The sequence below is a fragment of the Gobius niger genome (assembly GCF_951799975.1).
Source record: "Gobius niger genome assembly, chromosome: 13".
In the NCBI taxonomy this organism is placed as follows: domain Eukaryota; kingdom Metazoa; phylum Chordata; class Actinopteri; order Gobiiformes; family Gobiidae; genus Gobius; species Gobius niger.
In genome coordinates, this window is record NC_136864.1 from 5,421,117 (window position 1) to 5,444,128 (window position 23,012).

Here is a 23,012-nt window from a genome sequence, read left to right on the forward strand (position 1 = left end):
TTTCAAAACATGTCAACAATGTTGTCGTTGAAAATTTAGGCATTTGCCTCTTCCCATAACGTTAGTGTCCGTCCAGAGAGGAGGGAGGGGTTCATCAGAAAGGAGAGTGTTTCATAAAACACTAATTATCTATGAATCTAGAAAAAAATCTGTGATTTTGATCAAAACTAGCCTCTGTTTAGCTTAGATTTCTCAAGAACCGAGGCACGTAGAATTAAACTGTTTCCACCTACAGAGAGCTTTGCGTCTCACCTTTCAAACGAGCCACAGCATGTGTCCATAGCTATAGCATAGAATACACTGTGGTGCTACAAAAACTGTGAAAACCGGTCTGGATTGTTGGCACTCAACAGCAAAACAGCGCGGCCTCAATGTGTTAAATGAACAATAAGTCGATATTGTATTTATCATGACAGCCCAACTTTGACGTGGTGCACAATCGAATCTGCTCTTTTGAAACACCTCGAACCAGATGCTGATTGTGAAAAGAGACCAGAGTAAACTTTGTCTCTGCTGCACCTTTCATCCCTCTATGACAGAGAAAGCACAGTCAGGACGCCCGCTTCAGTCTCTCAAACCCCACCTGAACCGAGCACATTTTCTCCAATTTGGCTTTACCCAAATCTAAAAAGCTTCTTGAAAAAAAGTGTCAAAATGGCCACAAAAATGAGACTGAAAAATGCTGAAAATGCAACAAAAAAGTAACAGAAAAGTGATGAAAATGTGGTAACGACGTGAGGAAATCGATCCATTTAGATGAGTTGTAGATTTGGGTAAAGTCACACCTGGTTTAGGCGGGGTTTAAGGTTAGCCTACAGGAAAGTGCCATGTTGCTCTCTCCGCAGCCTTGATCCTCCATGTGTGTTACTTTATCAATGAGAAGTTTATAAATCACATGTTTAAAAAATGCCGTACGGTTAAATGTGCCGCGCCCAGTGTGGCCTTGAAAGCATCCAGCACTAAATCCGTTTATCTGACAGAGAAAGACACAGTTTTGCATGTGATTCTCAACAGTGAAGACATTTTTATGAGTTTATTTTGGCAGCGCTCGTATTGTTCCAAATATTACGGTTGTAACAGGTGTGAGCGGAGACGTTGATTTATGGCTTTTTAATGGACGAGAGCCAGATGAGCTCAGTCCTGGTGAATCTCATCATTAAATAGTTTTAGTGTAATTTTCGCCAGCGGTATTGTCACTTTAACCAAAATTCTGGACAATGAGCTTTGAGCAAAAAAAAAAAAAAATGCTATACGTTTTACAGAAGAGAAAGTCCACATTATCCTTTGAAGGGACTATACGGAGTTTAAAAGTTACACATTATGTATTTTCATCCCCCTCATGTTCCAGCCATGTCCTAATATGTAGAATGAGCTCAGACCTGTTCACCACAACTGCCTCTAAAATCAAAAAGGTGTTAATTAGTGTCCGAAGTGCCGTCATGCACGAGCTTAATATAGAAGGTGCAATTACATGTATGACCTGAGGTGGCAGTAGTGAGTATAAAAACTTGCATACATCCCATTAAAGCAGGGGTTAGGCAAGTTTGTGTCATGGAGGGCCGATTTTCTTCATTTCCAAAACGCCAAGGGCCGAAACTCACAATTGTAACCCAAAGTAAAGCACCTTTTTCTCTACAAATTTAAGTTTTGCACATAATATATTACTTAATGCAGTGTTTTGCTGGGAAATGTTCACATTTTAGAGTCCTTTTCACGTATTTGCTCCCTGATTTATGAATAAATGTTTCTTCAAAATTCTCTTGGGGGCCAAAGGTGTTTTTTTTTGTTACTATATTTTTAAAGAAGATTTCCAAATAAAAATGAACAGAGAACACAACTCTTACACTCGGCAGAAATCTACATTGAATATTCTTGGTTTACAGATTCAACAGGGGTACAATTTGCATATTAAACATTTTGAAAATAGTTTGTCTATTTGTCCCACCTCGAGAAATAAAGTTTAGCTTGTAGCCTCAGCATAAAAGTCAATCTTTCCATTTGGTGGGTCTCCTCTACCACCTTCAGCCAGTCTTCGACCGTTGGTGAAGCAACTTGAAGCCATTTCCTTGTAATTGCCTTTTTCGCTGCGACAATTCAAATTTGTATTAAATATTTATCCTTGGTTGTCAAGTCAATCGGAAGATCTCCAAAGTATAATACTAACATTGTTTGAGGTATCCTAAAACCTACAATTTCTTCTATTTTATGACCAACTTCAGTCCAAAAAAGGGGCGGGGGCAAGGGTTTTATTGCTGGAGGGCCGAATTTGGGCCTGACGTTGCCTACACCTGCTTTAAAGGGACACTGCGTAACATTTTGGAGTACAATGATGCCATCAGTACAAAACATGCTCCTAATGAGCAGCTTGACACAAACAATTCCATTACTGCAGTGGGTAATCAGAGAATGGATTTGGATGAGGACCTATAACCTGTTTAAATTTCAAATTCTGCTGACTTTAGTCACATCTGGAGACGAGCTGGAGACGTCCCCACGCCCGGTAAAGTTACAGACATGTCTCAGAATTCTACACGGTGTAAAATTCTGGACAATGAACTTTGAGCAAAAATTGAAAAAATGTGCTTTACAGAAGAGAAAGTCCACATGATCCTTTAAGGTTGATGAGATTAGGTTTTTTGAGTTGGATGTTGAACACATCTGAAGAAATGTAGCGAACCATAATAAAATGAATAAATGAGTATAATGTATTTTCAAATCCATCTTAGGCTCATGATTCAGTACAGCAAAAATAAATAAAGGTGTGTTCAGTGACTGTAGCTGTAAAAGCGTTAAGCACTTCCTTCAACAGGTGACCTAATACTGTAATGACAAATCGATCCCATACACAGTAAAACCTCTGAATCATCGGCTTAAACCATGTGATTAAAGTTACTCACTCCACACGGTGAGGCTGATGCTGCGCTCGAAGTTCCCGTTGGGGAAAGTGGAGATGCGACAGGTGTAAACGGCCTCGTCCGACTCCTCGGTGCTGGGGATGAGCAGCGCAGAGTTCTCCGTGGGTTTGCTGCTCTCGAACTTCACACGGCCGGCGTAACGTCCGAACTCTGGAGAGAGAGCGGGTCAACACGTCAGCAAAACGGAAAAGACTGTTCAAGATCGAGATCATGGTCAAACATTTAAAATATAACATCCACCATGTTTATTGACGGCAGTAAATGTTAAAGGGATATTTCAGGATTTTTGACATAGGGCCTTTTTTGTAATTCATGCAGTTCTTATATTTGAAGAGTTTCGTGGCGCTAGGCTAGTGCAAGGCTAGTGGATTTCTATGGTATCAGCTAGCCTGCATTAAAAACAGTCTGACCCGCTCCACAGAGCACCTGAGGCAAATCACTTATAACACCAGACTAACCATATAAATGTCTGTGTCCATAAAATAATGTTTGGAATATAACTGACCTTGCATCACTTGAATGATCGCATTTTGAGGGACTATTTTCTAGCAGATCACTCCGCCGCTGCGTAGCTTATAAAGCCACAAAGCTGATGCTGCTCAAATATAAGTTATTTTAAATGCAAAATGGTTAAAATTATTATAATACCAGACTAACGATATAAATGTCTGTGTCGTTATAAGTGATTTGCCTCAGGTGCACTGTGGAGCGGGTCAGACTGTTTTTAATGAAGGCTAGCTGATACCATAGAAATGCGCTAGCCTTGCATTAGCCTAGCGCCACGAAACTCTTCAAATATAATGACTGCACATGAATTAGAAAAAAAAATATCTCCAGAAATCAGCAACACTCTGGATAAATGAGGCCCTATGTCAAAAATCCTGAAATATCCCTTTAAGGCTCTCAGTCATTCAGGAAGTTTCCATTGTAGTAGAAGGTTTTTGAAACACTGCTAACTGGACAGTCCAAAATTATACTTTCCTCAATACCGATGATAAAGCGATATTTTTGCAGAAATTAGCAAAAATGTGCTGCAAACATCTTCATTTACATTGCTTTGTCAAAAAGACAATTGCCTCTTCATCTATTTTTTCCATTTCCTCTCATTAACAATCCACCTTTTTCCCAAAATGTTGTCCCAAATATTATTTTTTTTCAAAATGTTTCCAATATTTGCCTATTTTCCCCAATCCCACATTTTTTTATTTCTTTATTTTTTTATCCAATTTTGTCCAAAATGTTTCACATTTCCCCCCCCCCCCATTTCCCATACATTTTTAACCCAATTTTTTGTCCACCTTTTTTTCCAAAATTACATTTGAGATACACATGTTCAGCCATTTCGATATTATCTTGTGGACGACATATTGCCCACCTCTAAGTCTGATTTCATTCAAAGCCTTGATGTCATAACCTTTAATGCCCTGTGTAAACCCTGTGTAAAGACCTGGTGCCACATGTTGAGAACCCTCCCCTCCCTCTCTCTCTCACCTGTGTGTCCGTCTTGGAAGTGAGCCGTGATCATCTGGTCCTTGGTTTTGTCCGGAAGCTCCTTGTACCACGTGACCTGGACCACCTTCTCCTCGGGACCGGCCTGGTACCGACAGGGCAGTCTGGTCTCAGAGTCCGTCATGGAGCGCTGGGTCGCCTGGGGCTCAGAGGGGTCCACGAATGCACCGCGGGACAGAGTCACTGAGGAGAGACGAGGAGGATTTATACATTAAACCCAGAGAGAATCGACCGACATGGGCGTCTTCTTGACCAAAGGCAAAACAGACCAACATTCAGTTATCAAGTTTTTTTTTTTGTACTGAAATATACTCGAATGAGGCATAACAACATGATGCTAACCTTCAAGGCTAACGCACAGAATCACAGAAATGCCTTCAGCTCTGAGCCTGCTCTTACAAATGCACACATTTTTGTTAGCTAACGAATCCCGAACCAGTTTAAATGGAACATTACATCCCCATACAAAGAAAATGGGGAAGTCAGGCGCAACACTAACGTATGGAGAGTTATGTTTCGTCCATTTCATGGCATTTATATCATTTCTGTAGTTTCTTTATCATTAAAAATCTTATAGGATGATCATGTTTAGTGGCTACTGGATGTGTATCCGACCCAACAAAAAACAAAAACCTGACTATTTGATTGAGCATTTAGGTTACTTATGCTAATTTGTATCTAAAGTAAAATCGGAAAAGTCTGTACATTCATTAATGATTTCTAAAGAGGGTTTGACCTAGTTGTGATTGATGGTTGCTTCCGCGCTAGGATTTCCCATCAGCCAGTGCTCCTCAGGGCCGTAACGAAAACAGTCAAGATGGCGGTCGCAACACAACGATCTTTTACCCTTCTTCTGTTTTAAAAGAGCTGGACTTGTCGTTAAAGCCACAGTAATAAGCCGCTCTGAGGGCTTTCAGCGGAACATTTTCACCTGTTTCTTAAATCTCATTTTATTTCTATATGACATTTTAATGTTACCAGGAAGTAGACTTTACCCTACACTGACCAACAGGAAGTTAGCCAAAAACTTCCTGAGCCCAGAGCCTATTCTCGGTCATAGAAGCATCCTCTGTGACTGAACGAAACATACCATCTTACATGGAGCACGATAGAAGCTTTAGGGCTTAGTTGTGTAATATTTCAGTCCATCTTTGACCAAAAATCTAAAATTTTGCAGTGTAGAGGGTGAATTCTTTGTTCTTTGAGCCACTAAAAAAGACTAAATGTCAAATGTTTAGAGATAAAAATCAAGCAGAAAGTCAACATTCAAGCCTGAAAACAAAAAAATTGTAAATCTTGATCAAATACAGAACTGAAGTATAGAGAGTTTTGTTTTTGCAACACATCTTCGTTTATCGATACATAATAAGGATATTGTGTTGTGCAATATTGCGATGATGAATAATCTCACAAAATCGTAACAACATTCATTTGAAACCAAACACGCTGTCGGCGAGTATCACTGCACTCTTCTGACTCACACCGACTGTATCACTGCGATTACTACACCAGATTGTATTTTATCTGTATCAGTGTAACTCTCTAAAGCGTGGGACGCAGGTAAAAGCGTGGGAGCGGCGCGTTTGAACGACTCGGCCGCAGAAACACTCGCCCTTTGAGTCCAGGGTTGACCAAACACTTTTTTCACAGGTTACTCATTCATTGGAAAAGGCTCAATGATTAGCCTGGAGTCGATATCTGCACGGGGACACAAGCAGAGGAAGAAACAAGGCTAAACCAGGACTTAACTTGTGGGGGCAACACTCGTGTAAACTGTTGTGTTGTAGCATTGAAATGTTTTAGTTTAGCCCAACACAAACACTAAAACCTGTGCATTTATATTATATCATCGAAATCCATTTTAGTAAACTGAGGATGGAAAATGGGACAGGAAACTTTTTAGCAATAATTTGTGTAAAACTGACAGACTTTGAGCAAAACCTGCAACGTTTTGTGATTTGGACCAAAAAAGTCGAGGAAAGTCACCATTTCCAAACAAATTTAGACAAAAAGTTACTCTAACAGGTATTAAAAGATTTTAATGCAACAACTGACTCTGTGCATAACTTCAAATCATAACGCCGCCGCCCAAGAAGTGACTTCCTGTTTCGATCCAGCACGCCAAAACAAAAGCACCATCTTATTCATTAGTTCAGCAGCTCATTGGTTCAACTTTCTTTCTGCCTAACTATTAGCAGACAAAACACTTAAAATGTGTGTATTGAATTATATTCTTGTAATGTTGCAAGTACCTGCTGCACTTATCAATGACACGAGCTGTGTGCTTTTTATTTTGGCGTGCTGGATCAAAACAGGAAGTCACTTCTTGGGCGGCGTTGTTATGATTTGAAGTTTTGCACAGTCAATTAAGGCCTACGTTTTTTGTTTTTTTTTAATCGCTGCAATATATTAATATCACAAGAAGCCACAATATATCGCAAAATCATTCAATTCTTCCTTTTCTTTTTTTACCAAAGGGCCCATATCACTGGCCTGGAGACTAGTTGGAGACTCTGGTCATTGAGATGTCTAGTACGAGACGTCCCGTGGAGGTAAGGTGAGTCTCCAGGTAGTCTTGGTGAAAACGAACAGGTTCGATTTCAGCAGAGACTGCATAGAGTCTCCATGTGTGTGCAGTCTCAAGTAGGGCTGCTCGATTATTGAAAAAATAATAATCACGATTATTTTTGTCATGATTGAAATCACGATTATTCAAATGATTATTTGTTGCCTTTAAAAAAAAGTATTTATTTTATTTATATATTTATTTATTTTTAAAAACTATGCTGAATATTTTCTGTTTTCTGAACAGTCATGAAAGTACAAATGATTTCAAGTTTGCCTCGATTAAGGAGAGGTCTCCGTTTCACACCTGCCCCCTGCTGGCCAGCCCCTCACACCTGCACAACTAAACTGAGCGGCGTGGCCTGATGACATCATCACATAGCACTGTTTGTTTTTATGTCAGGCAAAAGCACGAGCCATGGCACGTGAAATACGAAGGGAAAATAATCCCAGCGCCATGAAATAATGCAAGTCTGCTTTGCAAAAATTATCAAATCAAATCGATTATGCTAATTTTGTAATCATTTAGTGTAATAATCTAAATTGTAATCAAATTTCGATTAATTGCACAGCCCTAGTCTCAAGCACTATTTACTGCCGCGGAAACCTCTTGGAGATCATGTGGAGACTCTGCTGAAATCGAACCTGTTAGAGACTACCTGGAGATTCGCCTCATCTCCAGGGGACATCTCGGAGACTTCTCGGTGACCAGCGGCAACTCAAGTCTCCAGTCTCCAACTAGTCTCCAGGCTGGTGAGATAGGCCCTTTAGCCTAAGCGAAAATTCCATGGAAACTATAGATGTGCAATAGTTTAAGTTAAAATTCCACCTTGTTTTGGATCTGATTTCATGTTTTTTGAACTCTTGCTTTGGCATAATTTGCTGAAAACCAAATAACACAAAATACTGCAATGATATCATTATCGAAATAGCACACATATCGCATATAACAAGTTTTATTTTTTCAATATTGTGCAGCCTTAATGTACATTCAAATACAAACTCATTAAATTGATGAACATAGACCATTTCAAAGTGCTGCACACGTTGATATAAAGCATAACAAGATATTTCTCTACTTAGTTCCAAACACAAAGAGCTCAATGATCAGCCTTCAGTCGACATTATGCACGAGACACAAGCTCAGCGTCAGGTCTTTCAGACACAGACACAGGAGGTGAGTGAGACTGAACAGTAAACAAAGAGACGCTCTGTGTGAGGAGAGTCCATTAGAGCCTGTAAAGGAAGGCATTGACCGACTTCATGTAAAGATCCACGCTTTGGAGCTTTCAGTGACGCAGTAAAAGTGTCCGAATGAACGGGATGCTCGAGATTACGACCTCAATGGGTTTTCCCACTCGTGCTGGGGTTTGTCGGGCTGCACGTTCAACGCAAATGAAACAATCAGCAGATGGAAAAGGCTGAAATTATTTAGACAATAGAATTTACTTTAAAATAACCAATATTGACAGACATATTGAAAGACATCTGATTGTTGTTAGTGCAGCGATAGTTAGTCCAGTTTTCTTTCAATGGGTAATGCTGCTGATGTGTTTATAATGACACACTGTGAACTGAATCTTCATTAAAAAAAAAAAAAAAAAAAAAGTGATAGTAGGGTCTCCCATGGCAAGCAGGTCCAAGGTGATGGGTCAGACAAAGAGCGGTTCAGAAGCCCCTTATGAGAGACCAACAGGCTCGGTTAGAATCGTGAGGCCGTCCTTCTGTGGACCCACCACCTATTTGGGCGGCTCCAACAGCTGCCCCCACGACCCGGCAACGAAGAAGGTGGAAGAAGGTGGAAGAAGGTGGAAGAAGGTGGAAGAAGGTGGAAGAAGGTGGAAGAAGGTGGAAGAAGGTGGAAGAAGGTAGAAGAAGGTAGAAGAAGGTAGAAGAAGGTAGAAGAAGGTAGAAGAAGGTAGAAGAAGATGGATGGATGGATGGATGGATGGATGGATGGATGGATGGATGGATGGATGGATGGATGGATGGATGGATGGATGGATGGATGGATGGATGGATGGATGGATGGATGGATGGATGGATGGATGGATGGATGGAAAATCGAGATCGATCAACATGGGGAAAATAATCATTATGCTTATTCAACAACAAAAAATGAGGAAAAGACAATAATTGACATTATATTTTACAAGACTAAAGGCTCATTCATACAAAAAGAACAAAATGGATGGATGGAGAGAGAGAGAGAGAGAACAACATGAGGAAAATAATCCTGATTTTTTTTTCCTAAATCACCCAGCCCAAAGCTCATTCATAGTTCATAAGACACAAGAACTTCGCTCTTACACCGAGACCTGCAAGAACAAAATGAGGTATTTTTTGCCTTGTAACCATGGAACTGATAACATGTGCATGGTTACAAGGCAAAAAATATTTGATTTTGTTCTTGCAGGTCTCGGTGTAAGAGCGAATTTCTTGTGTCTTATGAAGTATGAATGAGCCTTGGGCTGGGTGATTTAGGGAAGAAAAAAAAATCATGATTATTTTCCCCATGTTGATCTCTCCATCCATCCATCTATCCATCCATTTTGTTCTTGCGGCTCATGGTCACGCGTCCTATGAAGTATGAATGAGCCTTTAATCTTGTAAAATATAATGTCAATCATTGTCTTTTCCTCATTTTTTTGTTGTCAATAAGCATAAAATAAGCCCAAAAGAAGCTGCTAAAACAACCTCGCAACCGACTGAAAACAATTCTGCGACCCAATTTTCCGTCCCGACCCACCGGTTGAGAACCGCTGGCCTAAACTACAGGGCCAACAGGTTTTAGACAGAATACACTTCCTGAACAAAGGAAAAGTCAGCACAAGAACAGGTGCTGTGATCGTCTAACCGCCTTTAGCGTTCGCTGTGGTGTTGTTTCAATAACTTCTGCATGTCAAAAACATCACGCGCTGCACGAAGAGCTTGAATTGATGATGGGAGAGTGTGACCACTGCGCAAAGCTCTCTCCAGCACATCCCAAAGATTCTCAATGGGGTTAAGATCTGGACTCTGTGGTGGCCAATGCATGTGTGAAAATGATGCCTCGTGTTCGGGATTGTTCAGCTGATTTCATTCTTTGGGCTCATAGTTTTGCTGAACCTAGACCTGAACAACTGCAGGAGCCCCAGATCAGAATATACATGCAGGTGGTGGCTTTTGTTTTGTCAGGCAGAGTAAACCCTAAGGAAATATTATACGCCCTAGACAGACATTTGGTAACTGCAACCATTAAAATCATGAATCGCGAAGCCGCTCTGCTCCAAATGCACTTTTCCTCTACCCTTAATGTATGCCACCCTGAAGTCTCTCCCCGCTTTTGTGCCGGCGTGGATTCAGATCTTATCTCAATGTGCTCCACAAAAAAAGAAAAGACCTACACAATAAACCAGCGCTCGTAAACACAGGCCACAGTGAGAGGCTGAGTCACAGAGAAACTCACGCAACAGAATCAACTCTTCAGACAAACATCGCCTGCTCGTCTTACAAGACTTTCCTGTTCCCTTCGCACCGGCGCTGGAATAACACTGCTCAGAGCCAAGGACTTAATTGAAAAGTCAGAGTGTGGCGAGTTCACCTGCAGCACTGACCCGTCAATCACAGACTTACGGTACAGTGCGTGGGAGTTATCGTGCAGCGCAGATGGTTCGCAAACTGTGGCTCAGGGCCCATTGTTGGTAAACTCAACAGGTTAGGAAAGAGTCTGTTGCAGCTAGACTACTGATTAACCTCTTCACTCCCGCCTGAACCGAGAGAATCTTTTTTCATTTTTTCATAATTTTTTTAATCAATTTTTTGTTATTTTTTTGCTACATTTTGGGGGGTTTTTTTCTTAAATTTTTATCACATTTTTGTCATATTTTTGTATTTTTTTGGTCACATTTTGGTAATTTTTTGGTAATTTTTTTGTCACATTTTTGACATTTTTTTCGTCCATTTTTTGTCAATTTCTTGTGACATTTTTGTGACATTTTTGCCACTTTTTCATCAATTTTTCGTCACTTTTTTGTCAATGTTTTCTCACTTTTTTGTCACATTTCCATCACTGTTTTCGTCTCAGTTTTGTTGCTATTTTCACAGCTTTTTTCCAGAAGCTTTTGGACTGGGGTAAAGCCAAACTGGAGAAAATGTGCTCGGTTCAGGTGGGAGTTAAGGGGTTAACTTTAGATTTACTTGAAGATATTTGTACTCTGGATTGGAGCCATGCCTTCATGCTGCTGGGAAAACCCTTGGTGGAGGAAATGCCTAAAATTATGCATAAGAGATCATTAATAACAAACAAATAAGTACGACTCAAACCTCTTCATCAAGTTTGCAGACGACACAACAGTGGTGGGCTTCATCAGCAACAGAGACGACTCAAACTACAGGAGTGAGGTGAGCAGTCTGGCTCCTCCACAACAAGGACGAGAGAACGATGATCATTGACAACCGATAATGAGAACACACAACTCTTTTTCACGAGCGACCAGTTTCTTACGCAAATATGAAAATGAAAAAACAACAAATACCAGTTAAAACAAAAACATTTCTTTTGTCGTGTGGTAAACGCAACAGCACAGACAGCGTTAGCATTTAGCCCAGGGGTAGGCAACGTCAGGCCCGGGGGCCAAACCCGGCCCTCCAGCATAGAAGCTCTGGCCCTCACGATAATTTTGAGAAATAACTTTACATAGATCAGAGATCCAAGGCCTGTTCGTCTCTCAGCCCCACCTGAATCAAGCACATTTTCTTCAGTTTGGCTTTACCCAAATGTAAAAGCTTCTTGAAAAAAGTGTCAATATAGCAACGAAACGAGGATGAAACCGAAAAAAAGTGACAAAAAAGTGACAAAACTCAAGAAATGGACACAACAAAAAATCTAGGCTTCTTAGGCTTTATGCTCCTAAAGCTTTCTGATTTGGGTAAAGCTGAACTGGAGAAAATGTGCTCTGTTAATGTGGGGGGCAAGAGGTTCAAGTACTCAAAAATGTTAAACTTACAGTCAATTCCTTTACATTTTGTTGAAGAATAGACACTTAAGTCATATATGTACAACTGGCATTTGTTCAAAGTGAAAGCTTTACTTCGGGTTGGAGTGGCCAGACATTTACAAATGAACTTGTCTAAGCAAAGGTAAGAACATATCTCAGTATGTAAAAACAGTGGCCTATTCCTTTAAATTTTAAGAGTCTTTGTGCATTGCTCCATTTCATGTTATCCTTTACAGATGTAAATTCACTATAAAACAGCACGGCTTGGAGATCTATCTATAACTTCTTTTATGGGAGATTTTTTTCCCCTGTAAGCTTTATTTAAAGTGGGTAAAGAGGACGAGGGAGACTCTGCAAACTATCAGATCATTGCTTATTTACAAAAAATGAAACTAATCAATCAAATCGTGTACTTGTGTTTGAATCAGGAAACAGGAAATATACTAGTCCAATATCCTCAATGCGACGCGGAGGAGTCTGGAATTTGAACCATCACTCTGGTCTAATCTTCATCACGAGACTCTCCACACACGACAGGAGGGACGGGTCAGATCAAAACAGGAAGTCATGTTTTGTGAGTTAAGCCCAAGCCTCCTGTACGGCGACAGCAGAAGAAGAATGTGACTGGTCCACATTCTGAAGAAGCCTCTCTTTGGGAACGTTCTGTTAAAACACGCCGCACAAAGCCATCGCGTTGCACTTTAGATCATTGAGTCACACGATCAATCACTCAATGAAGTTTTTCTGTGCCACCCAAAAACACAGAAACAGGTGCCACACAGGGCGACCGGATATCGCTTTGTGAACAGCAGCTTCAACATAGAGACATTTCACAAATCCTTACATATTGGCTGATTATTAGGGGAACGATGGACAGTGAAATCAGCCAATGGCACAGACAGCTGGAGTAAAGTTCAGTTTGTTTAGATCAGTGTTTCTCAAACTGTGGTACGTTTTCTTGGGCCTACAATTAAACACTTAACCTCTTACCACCCGCCTTAACCGAGTGCCAGTGTAACGCCTCATTTGAAAGCTAAGACCCACAAAACGGATCTTTTTCCTTGCGTTGTTGCTGTGATGTCATCGCTTTTTTCCACATTCTTATCTTATTTTTGCCACTTTTTCTTTTGGTTTTTTGTGGCCTTTTTTGTCCCTTTTTCATCACATATTTGTTACATTTTCATCACTCTTTTTGCTGCACTTTCATTACTTTTCTCTTACTTTTTTGTAGCTTTTTCGGCCCTTTTATGGCACTTTTTGGTGGCTTTTTTGCCTTTTTTTGCTGCACTTTCATCACTTTTTTTGTCACTTTTTCATCACTTTTTTGTTACATTTTCATCACTTTTTTGCTGCACTTTCATCACTTTTTTGTCACTTTTTTGTGGCTTTTTTGTCACTTTTTCATCACTTTTTTGTTACATTTTCATCCCTTTTTTTTGTTGCACTTTCATTACTTTTCTGTTACTTTTTTGTAGCTTTTTCGTCACTTTTATGGCACTTTTTTTGTGGCTTTTTTGTCACTTTTTCATCACTTTTCACTTTTTCGTCACTTTTTCATCACTTTAATGGCACTTTTTGGTGGCTTTGTCATTTTTTTGCTGCACTTTGTTGTCACGTTTTCATCATTTTCTTTTTTTGTCTCTATTTTGACTGGAGAAAATGTGCGCGGTTCAGGTGGGCGTTAAGAGGTTAAATGTAATTTTTTCCTGTAATTTATTTTAAGTAGAAATCCTTTAATTTATGTCCTCATGAGCAGTTAAGTGCATTTCTGGTTTGGACATGGTTTACACCCAGTTTTGACATGATTTAGACCAATTTAGGTCTATTTCACACCATTATAGAGCAGGTTTAGCCCTGATTTGATCTCGATCTAGGTCTGGAGGGAGTTGGAACATCAATTATTTTAAATAGTGTGGGCGTCATGTTCTCCCCTTGTTTGCATAGGCTTCCTTCGGGTTCTCCGGTTTTCTCCATGTAATGGGCCAGAATGAATGTAGAGTGTGAGTGAGTGGTTGGGGGTGGTCGGAAAAAAAGCGTAATGCAAGTAAAGCCATTATTATCATTTTAACCACTGACGTAGATGGTTCATAAACAGCTTAGACTTAAAACTATGACTTTGTTGATCCACAAGGGTAATGGTGTTGTAATTTAAAAAGGGACTATACGGAGTTTTAAAATGTTAAAAGTGTGTATTTTCCTCCCCCTACATGTTCCAGCCATGTCCTAAAGCCCAGACTTTCTCCCCTCAACTGCCTCTAAAATCCTGCACTGTTACTCAAAAAGTTGTTACTCCGGGTCCGAAGCAATGTCCTGCACGAGCTTAATATAGAAGGTGCAGTTACACGTATGACCTGAGGTGGCAGTAGTGAGCATAAAATGGCCAACTTGCATCTAGCCCCTTTAAGCATGATTAAAGAAAACACCACTAATAATCAGGATAAAACTGGAGATGTATACTAGAACAATTAGTAGAATACGAATAGGTACTCAACTATATGTACTCTCTGACTACATGTCCACATGTATAAAAGTACTGATCTATTCTAAACAAATCATTCATAAATCTCTCTGATGCTAAGCTTAAAGAGACTAGATGCAAGCTGTTCATTTTATACTCACTACTGCCACCTCAGGTCATACATGTAACTGCACCTTCTATATTATGCTCGAGATTGACGGCAATTCGGACCCGAAGTCACAACTTTTCGGGTGACAGTGCAGGATTTTAGAGGCAGTTGTGGTGAACAGGTCTGACCCATGGATCTATTATAAACTGGATAAGGCATGCTGTCCCAGCTCCTATCTCTTTACATAGGGGTGCTCAGTGGCGCATGAAACCAGTTTCGTCCGCCATTGCGGCCCAAAGTACCCGTATGACGCGTCACCTGTATCTATGCTCCCCACGGCCCAAGTGGGTGAAAGCAGCGTGAGCGCGCACGGCTGCCGACGAAGCTTCAGAGCGGAGCGGACGCCATTATGCAAAAAGTCAAATCTCTTAATATCATCGTTCTTTAAACACAAAATGTTTTTTTAAGGCCATTTCAGGCGAATAAGCTACCATGCTACGATGACTTTGGGGGTTAGTTTGTCAGTGCGGGGCTTAAAAAGCTAGTTTAGCCCGCTCTTTGAACAACCGGGCTCTTAGCGGCCCTTCGGACGTACGTAGCCGCGCTCATGAACTTCCGCTCGGTCACTTTTCTGGGAAGTTTCGTAAGTGCTGGAAGTCTTGATATTGTGATAGAATTGATAAAAATCGAGTTGTTCATTCACTGTATTTGCTAGTATAACATCACAACTAGAATTGTTTGGCTGAAATACAAAGAATGAGCACTGCAAAAGTGTTTTATATTACATTTTCATTGGTAAAATGTGATAAATTGTTTTTTACATAGCATTTATCTGTACTGTACTGTACTGTACTGGATCCAGGACAGATGCAGAAATCATGCATTTTTTTGTGTTTCATTCTACTTACACAAATAATGGTGTAAGTACATAAGTACATTAAATGCTGCTAGTATTTTTTGAATTAATAAAACAGTTACAGGTTATTAGTGCCATTATTTAATTTTCAGAAATGAGTTTAATAACATGTAGACTAGTTGTTTCTTATTAACCATAATCCAATGCTATAAACACATGCTATATTCATCATACATTTCGTATTTAGTTTTTGGCTAAACTTACTTGAGATGTTTGTTATTTCGCGTTTATCCTTGTTTTTAGTCCAGTCCGTTCATTTGTTTTGCTCAGACTTCAGCCGCTAAATCACACGAGGGAGAACTCTGCTCGTTCATGAGTCATCACGCACACGCTCGCGCACGTCTGCGGCCCTGGTGACGTCACGTCATTAGAACACTTTTAAAAATGTATTTTTGATGCTTTACAATTTTTTTACGAAGAAAAAAAGTCCATGTCCTAAAAATAGTAATTTTAAAGAAATATATTTGCATCAGTCTGAAACTCCAGATGCCCTGAGGACCATTTTACAGGCTGCTCCTTTTACATGAGTGTCTATGACAAAAAGGGCTTTTTGGGCTGCTGGCTGCAATATCACGGCCTGCCACTAGCACGTACTCATTTCAGAGTGAAGGGGGCGGACCCCCCCACTGGTCTGACCTCATTCTAGACATTACTAGGACATGGCTTTAACATGTAGGGGGAGGAAAATACCAGAGCTGTGGGAAGATATTTTAGTAAGGGGGTGCTGAGGGACAAAATGTATCCTTTTTCTGTGCATATTTCCTATTTATTAATATTGCCTGCAGTTCACAAACTATCCACCAGGAGGTGCTGCAGCGCCCTCAGCACCCTGGGTTCCCACGGCCTTGGAAAATACTGAATTTTAACATTTTTAAACCCTGTATAGTCCCTTTAAGCAAAAGAATAACATTTGGTCAAACTGCTCAACCTTAAAATTGTAAGTAATTGTAAATGTGTTGTATATATATATAGAGCCAGATCATTGAACAACAGTAATATTTGCTTAATCGCTTAACTGGTAATTTAATGTGTTATTATACTGATTAAAATCGCACCCATAAACTTTGTCTTCAATAAGCGATTAATTTTGTTTAGTTCTTCAAAGCAAGACAATAAAATGTCTCTTCAAACACTGACGAGACAAACCCATCCAACAGAAATACTTCACATTTAGTGCAGGCAAACGTTTTAAAAGGAGAAGGATCATTTGTGTTGACATAAGTCTGGGTCTGCTGGCATCGAGAGAGACCTTTTGTTCGCCTGTCAGCAGCGTTATACAGGTGAGACGTGATGCAGGTGACTCAAGCTTTGTCCAATCTCTTAAATTCTCTAAAAACATACTAGAAAGCTGATTATCTGGAAACCATGCTGTCAGTCTGTTCTCATACAGGGACAAGACGCTTCGAAGCCTCTGCCAAAAGACGCTTATAAACGTCGACATGCGGAAAACGATGCAGGGAGAGTCTAAAGATGAGATTCTTGCAACAACAAAAAAATAATAATCATAACTTCGACTGCGCAAAAGACCAAAGTTCAAAAACAAAGCATCTGTGATTTTCTCCTGGGAGCAAACTTCAGAATATATCTAGATTAGATTAAGTTATTAGGCCATTATCCTGTGATTAGTTTTTATGAATGGAGTGTGGTTAGCATTGAGCATCATCTTCCGGATTAGCGTAATACAGTAATTGCGATAAGCCAAACCAGAATCTTTTCCACTTTTGTAAAATCCTGAACTAAATATTAATCAGACTTTGGACTCAGAGGGGGTGCTCTCAGCTGGAGGCACGCAAAGACTATTAATAGAAGGTGTATTACAAAAGGAGTGAGAAAGGAAAGGAGGACAAGGAAAGGTCTGATGTAGACTTAATGTGCGATTAGCTAAAGCAGGACTGAATGGATGATTTATGGTAGTGGTTTTCAACTGGTATGGCGTCGGTGCCCACAATCACCCTGGGATGACAAGTCGGGACACAAATATTGTAAAATATTATGTAAAATGTTGTCTTCTGCTCAAAAAATTATGATGAAAAAGCATTAAATTGGCAAAAAAAAGCTGATATTTTGATCCAATAACAGTAATTTTGACATCTTCAAGTGGGGATCCTGTTAGGGATGTTCATGACTAATAAAAGCAAAATCTATCGTTATTGTATTGATATCAAGATATGAGCACTGAAAATATTAAAATCAAGGCGAAAACGATATAGATTTTCATCAATAAAACTGCACTCTTTTGTGGTTTTCACCTAACCCGTAGTTATATCGCATCGTATTGAGATATCTGGCATGAATATCGACATATTAAAATGTGCCCATATTGTTCAGCCCTATCGATACACCTCGTCATAGAAGGGGGCGTGGCCTCACTGAGGGGGAAAATAGAATCTTTTGGGAAATACAATTTTTCACTATTTTTAGAATAGAAATAAACATATTTACTTACATACAAATAAAGTCAAGTCTAAATCAGGTCCATATGGATGTTTATTCACAATCACAGCAGATTGTTCTGTAGAAGTGAAAAAACGGCAGTCATAGCAAGCACTAGCTAGCGTTAGCATAAGCACAATGCTAACATTTAGCGCCATGTTAGCATTTTCCGTTTTTTTTGTAGGCTATTTATGGGCTGTTGATTTCTCCCATGGCTCTCCATGTCTTTGTATCTCTATTTAGTTTAAAACTATATTCATAATTCAGCATTTGTTAAAGTAGTTTTTGAATAATTAAAGAAAGTTTAGATTTTTTTCAAAATTGTTTTCCCCCGTACAGTTTTCAAACATGACCATATAGGGGCTATTCCAGAGATGCCGTCTGTGTCGCCATCAAGGACTTAATCGATTAAAAAATGTGTTAACAATGAATCCTTTCATTGCATGTACAAATAGCACAACATGTAGCATCTGTTGAAGATTACAAACCTATTATTTGTATTTTGGTTTCATGATTATTACTGTTAAGGCTGCACAATATATCGCAATAAATATAAGAGCCGGGACGATCCACTTTTGTCATGATCCGATACGTATCTCATTATACTACAGAATATGTGTGAGAAAGTATTTAACTTTTTCATCAGATTAAGTTTAGGTGTGGATCTCCGGTTGCACCATATGACAGGAAACAGTAATCACAGATCTGATCAGGAGATTGCCACTTGTGAAGTCTCTGAAAAGCTTATCTAACACTATGCAGAACAAGTATCATAAAACTATTAATGCTGCACTTTCAGTTTGATGTGACTTCTTGGGTGTAACAGTTTTAACACAAAGTCTACATCCACTGATAACTATATGGGCTGATTACTTTATGGGCCGATTTATAGGGCTACCACAGCTCAGGTCTTTTACAACAGATGCCCTTCCTGGTACAACAAAGCAACTGGGACTGGTGTGTTAACTGTAGATGATCAATATGTTGCCTATCAATGTAGTAAGTTTCCATTTATTGTAATATGTTGACAGTTTTATGTTGTTTTTTCTTGTTTACAGTTTGTTGAGGTAACTAACTGGGGCCCTTGTGTTCACAGTAGGGCTGAAAGATATATCGCTATCGCATCGATATCGAGATATGAACATTCAAGATATCCATATTGCAAAAGAAAAACACATTGTTAACGTATTGATATCGAGATATGAACATTCAAAATAGAAAAATAGAAAAAGCAATATATAAACAATAAGGATTTTCATCAATAAAACTGCACTCTTTTGTATTACGATATTATTTTTCTGAAAAATGCTTAGTTTTCACCTAACCCATAGTTATATCGTATCGATATCGGGGATCGGGCATGAATATCGAGGTATGAAATTTTGTCCATATCGTTCAGCCCTAGTTCACAGCCACATCTCTGTGCAAACATTGTGTTGAGGACAGTAGATATAATGCTTATTCTCATTTTATATCCAGGGCTACGCCAAAAAGCTAAAACATTAGCATCGTTTTAGCATAAAAGTGTATGAAATGGCTCAACTCAAAACATCAATGGCTAAACTGGACGAAAATTGAGTCAAATAGCAAAATAAGTTATGAACACTAACTTTTATGCTTCTAAATATAATAACACCATCTAAATATTGAAATAACAGTTTCAATTCACGACATGTTGACAAGACGTTAATGATTCAGCCGCTAGTCTAGAGAGTTCGGGAAATTCTTCAGTTACCATGGAGATCCGCCATCTTTGCAGCTGTTAGCATACATTTCCATTGACTAACATTAGCTAAAACGGTATAAAAAGTGTGTGGGAGCCGTGGAACAACTCCGATACCTGCTGAGTTACTGCTGGTAAATGCATCTAACTCACTGTGGTGTCCAAGTGTTTTAATGTGATCAATAACTCCAGTATTTTAACTTTTAAAATCTCTATTAGTTTACAATTGCTGCTAATCGCATAATGCTTAGCGATATGACGTCAAATTCCCGAACTCTATTAGCTAGCCAGCAAATATTATCACATTATCTGCATGAAATGGGTTGAAATTAGTTTTACAAGCTTGTTAAACTACAGTCTGGGCTTTAAAACACACGAAAACAACCTTTGGATTCGTATTTCTAGTGTCAACAAGAGAGATGAACGTGCGTGTCAAAATTAAAGATGCAAATAAAGCTCCTGACTCACCGAAAAGTTGCAGAAATAGCAGCGCGTAGTTAGTCTTTACCCTCGCAAAATCCATCTTCAAACAAAAACGTCAGGTCGATTCCAGTCACGTTGCTTTTTTCCCCAAAAGTATTCACTTTAATTTCATTGTAGATGATTTAAGGAGTCTCCAATGCAAGATGTTCAGTCCAGAAATCACAAGCCACGTTGCTCCACTGTCCAAGACTTCCAATGCGAGGCTAAAGCTTATTTATTGCAAGCTAGCTTTACAAATCTAGTCGAAGAAATGGTCGAAAATGTGCATAAGCGGCTGGATCGTTGAGTCTTGGTTAAACTAATCCCAAAGTGTGGCTCCGGAGGTGAAGTGAAGCGAGAGACTGCACGCAGGTGAGTGTTGGCACCTGTCGGACTCAGGCCCCGCCCACTCGTTTCACTAAAACACGCCCCCAACACAGGTGTGAGGAGAACAGATGAATAGTTTTGGATTGTAGGTTTTGTTTTAAGGTCAAAACAGGCCCATGGTTTTGTTTTCCACCTCACATTTCTACAAAGTACCACCTTGACATTGTCGCCAAGTGAATGGTTGGCAAAAGAAAACATGGATTCACTCACAGAATGACTTTATTCCACGTTTCTTGCATTATATGTATTGGGATTGGGATTATTGAGTTTGGAGCTATTCTTAATTCTGTGGGATTTAGGTCTAAAACTGGTTCTGGTTCAGTGGTAGTAGCCTATTTATTCATGTCAAACCATTTCCCCCAACTTTTTCCCCCTTCTACCTGCCAGCTGTTTGAGTTATTCACTGAACAATCCTAAAAGCAAATTCCTAAATAGAAGAACATGTTTGTAGGCTTAAGGAATCATCACAAAACAGAACAGAATATTGCTGATGTTATAATTTTGAGATGGCAATATCTTTGCTTTTGAAATAGCTTGAGAGAGGGCCAGGGGTCTGCAACCTTCAACATCAAAAGAGCCACTTTGGTCAGTTTTAAAAGATAGTGGTCTAGGCCTATTTTTCTTTCTATTATTGCAGGCTATTTCATTCTGTGTAGGTTCTGCAGAATTGTTGGATCACTTTGTTATAATTAGGCCTATGTATGTGATCCTGTTATAAATCATTCTGGCTCTGATGATAGATCTCCTGATTGCCTTTTGAAATTCATTACTTGTTTGCACCAGTCATAACATCCAAAATGCTTCTGAAAACAAATAGCGGGGCCTACGATATAAAGACTTGCATGATCACACTACACAATGCGCCTTTATAAACCTGTTTGTGAGAAGTTACACAACATGCTGCTGTTTGTGACAGTTGGTTGTAGTTATATGTAAATGTATTATGTGTCCTGAGGCTGTAACAGACGCCAGGCAGAATCAGCGAGGTCTATTATTAGACTGTGATCCCCCCTGGCGGTGACAGCCCCAACTGCCTGACTGCTCTCCTTTGTCTGATAAGATCTGGGACAGCTGATACTTCCTCCTACTTAATACCAGAGATGTTTTAACGAAAAACCTGTTGCTAAAAGGGCATGAATAATTCAGGAAGGCGGAAACGAGCAACAGGAGGCGACACTGGTGGTTCAGAGACAAATAAACAGTTGCATTTACTCAAGTAAAATAACTTTTGGAGTTATCACACAGTACTTTTTACATGAAGTTGCATTGCCTCCATCTCTTTTTTCTTTTTTTTTTTAAGAAGAAGCTGAGGACACTTTTATTTTTAACTTGTTTATGTCTTGTCTTGTTCCTTAAAATGTGCTTTATAAAAAAAAAATAGTTTCCTCTTCTGAGTAACATGAGTAATTCTCCAACTATATTGCAACACTTTACAACAACTTTGAAATGGCCTATTATAAAACAGATCACAAGTACCACAGCTATTAGCCGGAGTTGGGTAGAGTGGTCAAAATATTTACTCAAGTAAGAGTAACGTTACTACTTTTACTTAGGTACAAGTAATAAGTAGTGACCCAAATAAATACTCAAGTAAAAGTAAAGAAAAGTACTTGGAGAAAATGTTACTGTGAGTGCTGAGTAACAAGTAAGTAAAAAGTACTGAATTATATAAGAACAGATTCTTCAAAAAGTTATTAAAGTACCTGTACTTGAGTATATGCCTTGCCAGCCCAACTACTACTAATTGGTCTTACTATACTGTAGCTGAACCTAACCACTATTATTACTTATTTTGTTATCTCTTTACAAATGCTTGGCAAAAAACAACTATTGAAAAAAAAATCTAGTGCCCTGGAACATTGGTACTGCCAAATGAGATAATCAGAATATTGCTACTCTAAAATATTAAACCCTATAGCTCAAGGAACTTGTATGGTGTTATAACATGATTCTGTTTTTACGCTGTTAAACCTACCTCTGCATTTTACACGGTCTTAAAACTCCTGTAATGTTCAAGAGATAATTATTACGATAAGTGTTGGGTTGTAACTAAATAATTCTAATTTTGAGTATCAGTATTCTGGATGGGCACCAGGGACTACAGATGGAAACTCTGCTATAATCTGGCCTATCAAATAAATAAATAAAATGAAGGTACGGGGATTTAGAATACAGCTACTTTCCTAGCATCAAATGTATTCCCAGAGTGACGTTTCGGGCCTCATGCCCTTCATCAGACGAATGAAGTCTGATGAAGGGCATGAGGCCCGAAACGTCACTCTTAATGGTGTAATAAACTAATAAAAAATTGGGAGCTCTTACTGCTGTGCGGACCCTTGCTTTAAATCACTGTATTTTGGATCCAGCACGCAGGTTTCACTGTCTTTGGATGTGCTTGCCTATTTCTTTTTAGCCTTTGTGATGCTTAACCAAACCGCCGTTGCTCTGTATGTATGTGTATGTAAAGCGCTATATAAAACCAATGCATTATTATTATTCTTATATTTGTTAGTACATTTCAGCTTCATATTCCCCTTTGTTAATAAAGAACAGATC

The 23,012-nt window shown here is 39.3% G+C and overlaps 2 protein-coding genes across 2 annotated transcripts in view; both read right to left on the bottom strand.

Moving 5' to 3' along the window:
• Positions 1-20,130, bottom strand: part of nectin4b (nectin cell adhesion molecule 4b) — a gene marked incomplete at both ends in the record, with an annotated part of 43,017 nt that extends 22,887 nt beyond the window's left edge. Inside the window, 3 exons of the mRNA XM_079569476.1 lie at positions 2,898-3,065; positions 4,407-4,607; positions 20,076-20,130. Coding sequence (XP_079425602.1) covers positions 2,898-3,065; positions 4,407-4,607; positions 20,076-20,130 — 424 coding nt within the window. The remainder of the gene's footprint in view (positions 1-2,897; positions 3,066-4,406; positions 4,608-20,075) is intronic.
• The window catches only part of copa (COPI coat complex subunit alpha), a 198,761-nt gene that overhangs the window by 65,517 nt on the left and 110,232 nt on the right, over positions 1-23,012 (bottom strand). The window lies entirely within an intron of this gene.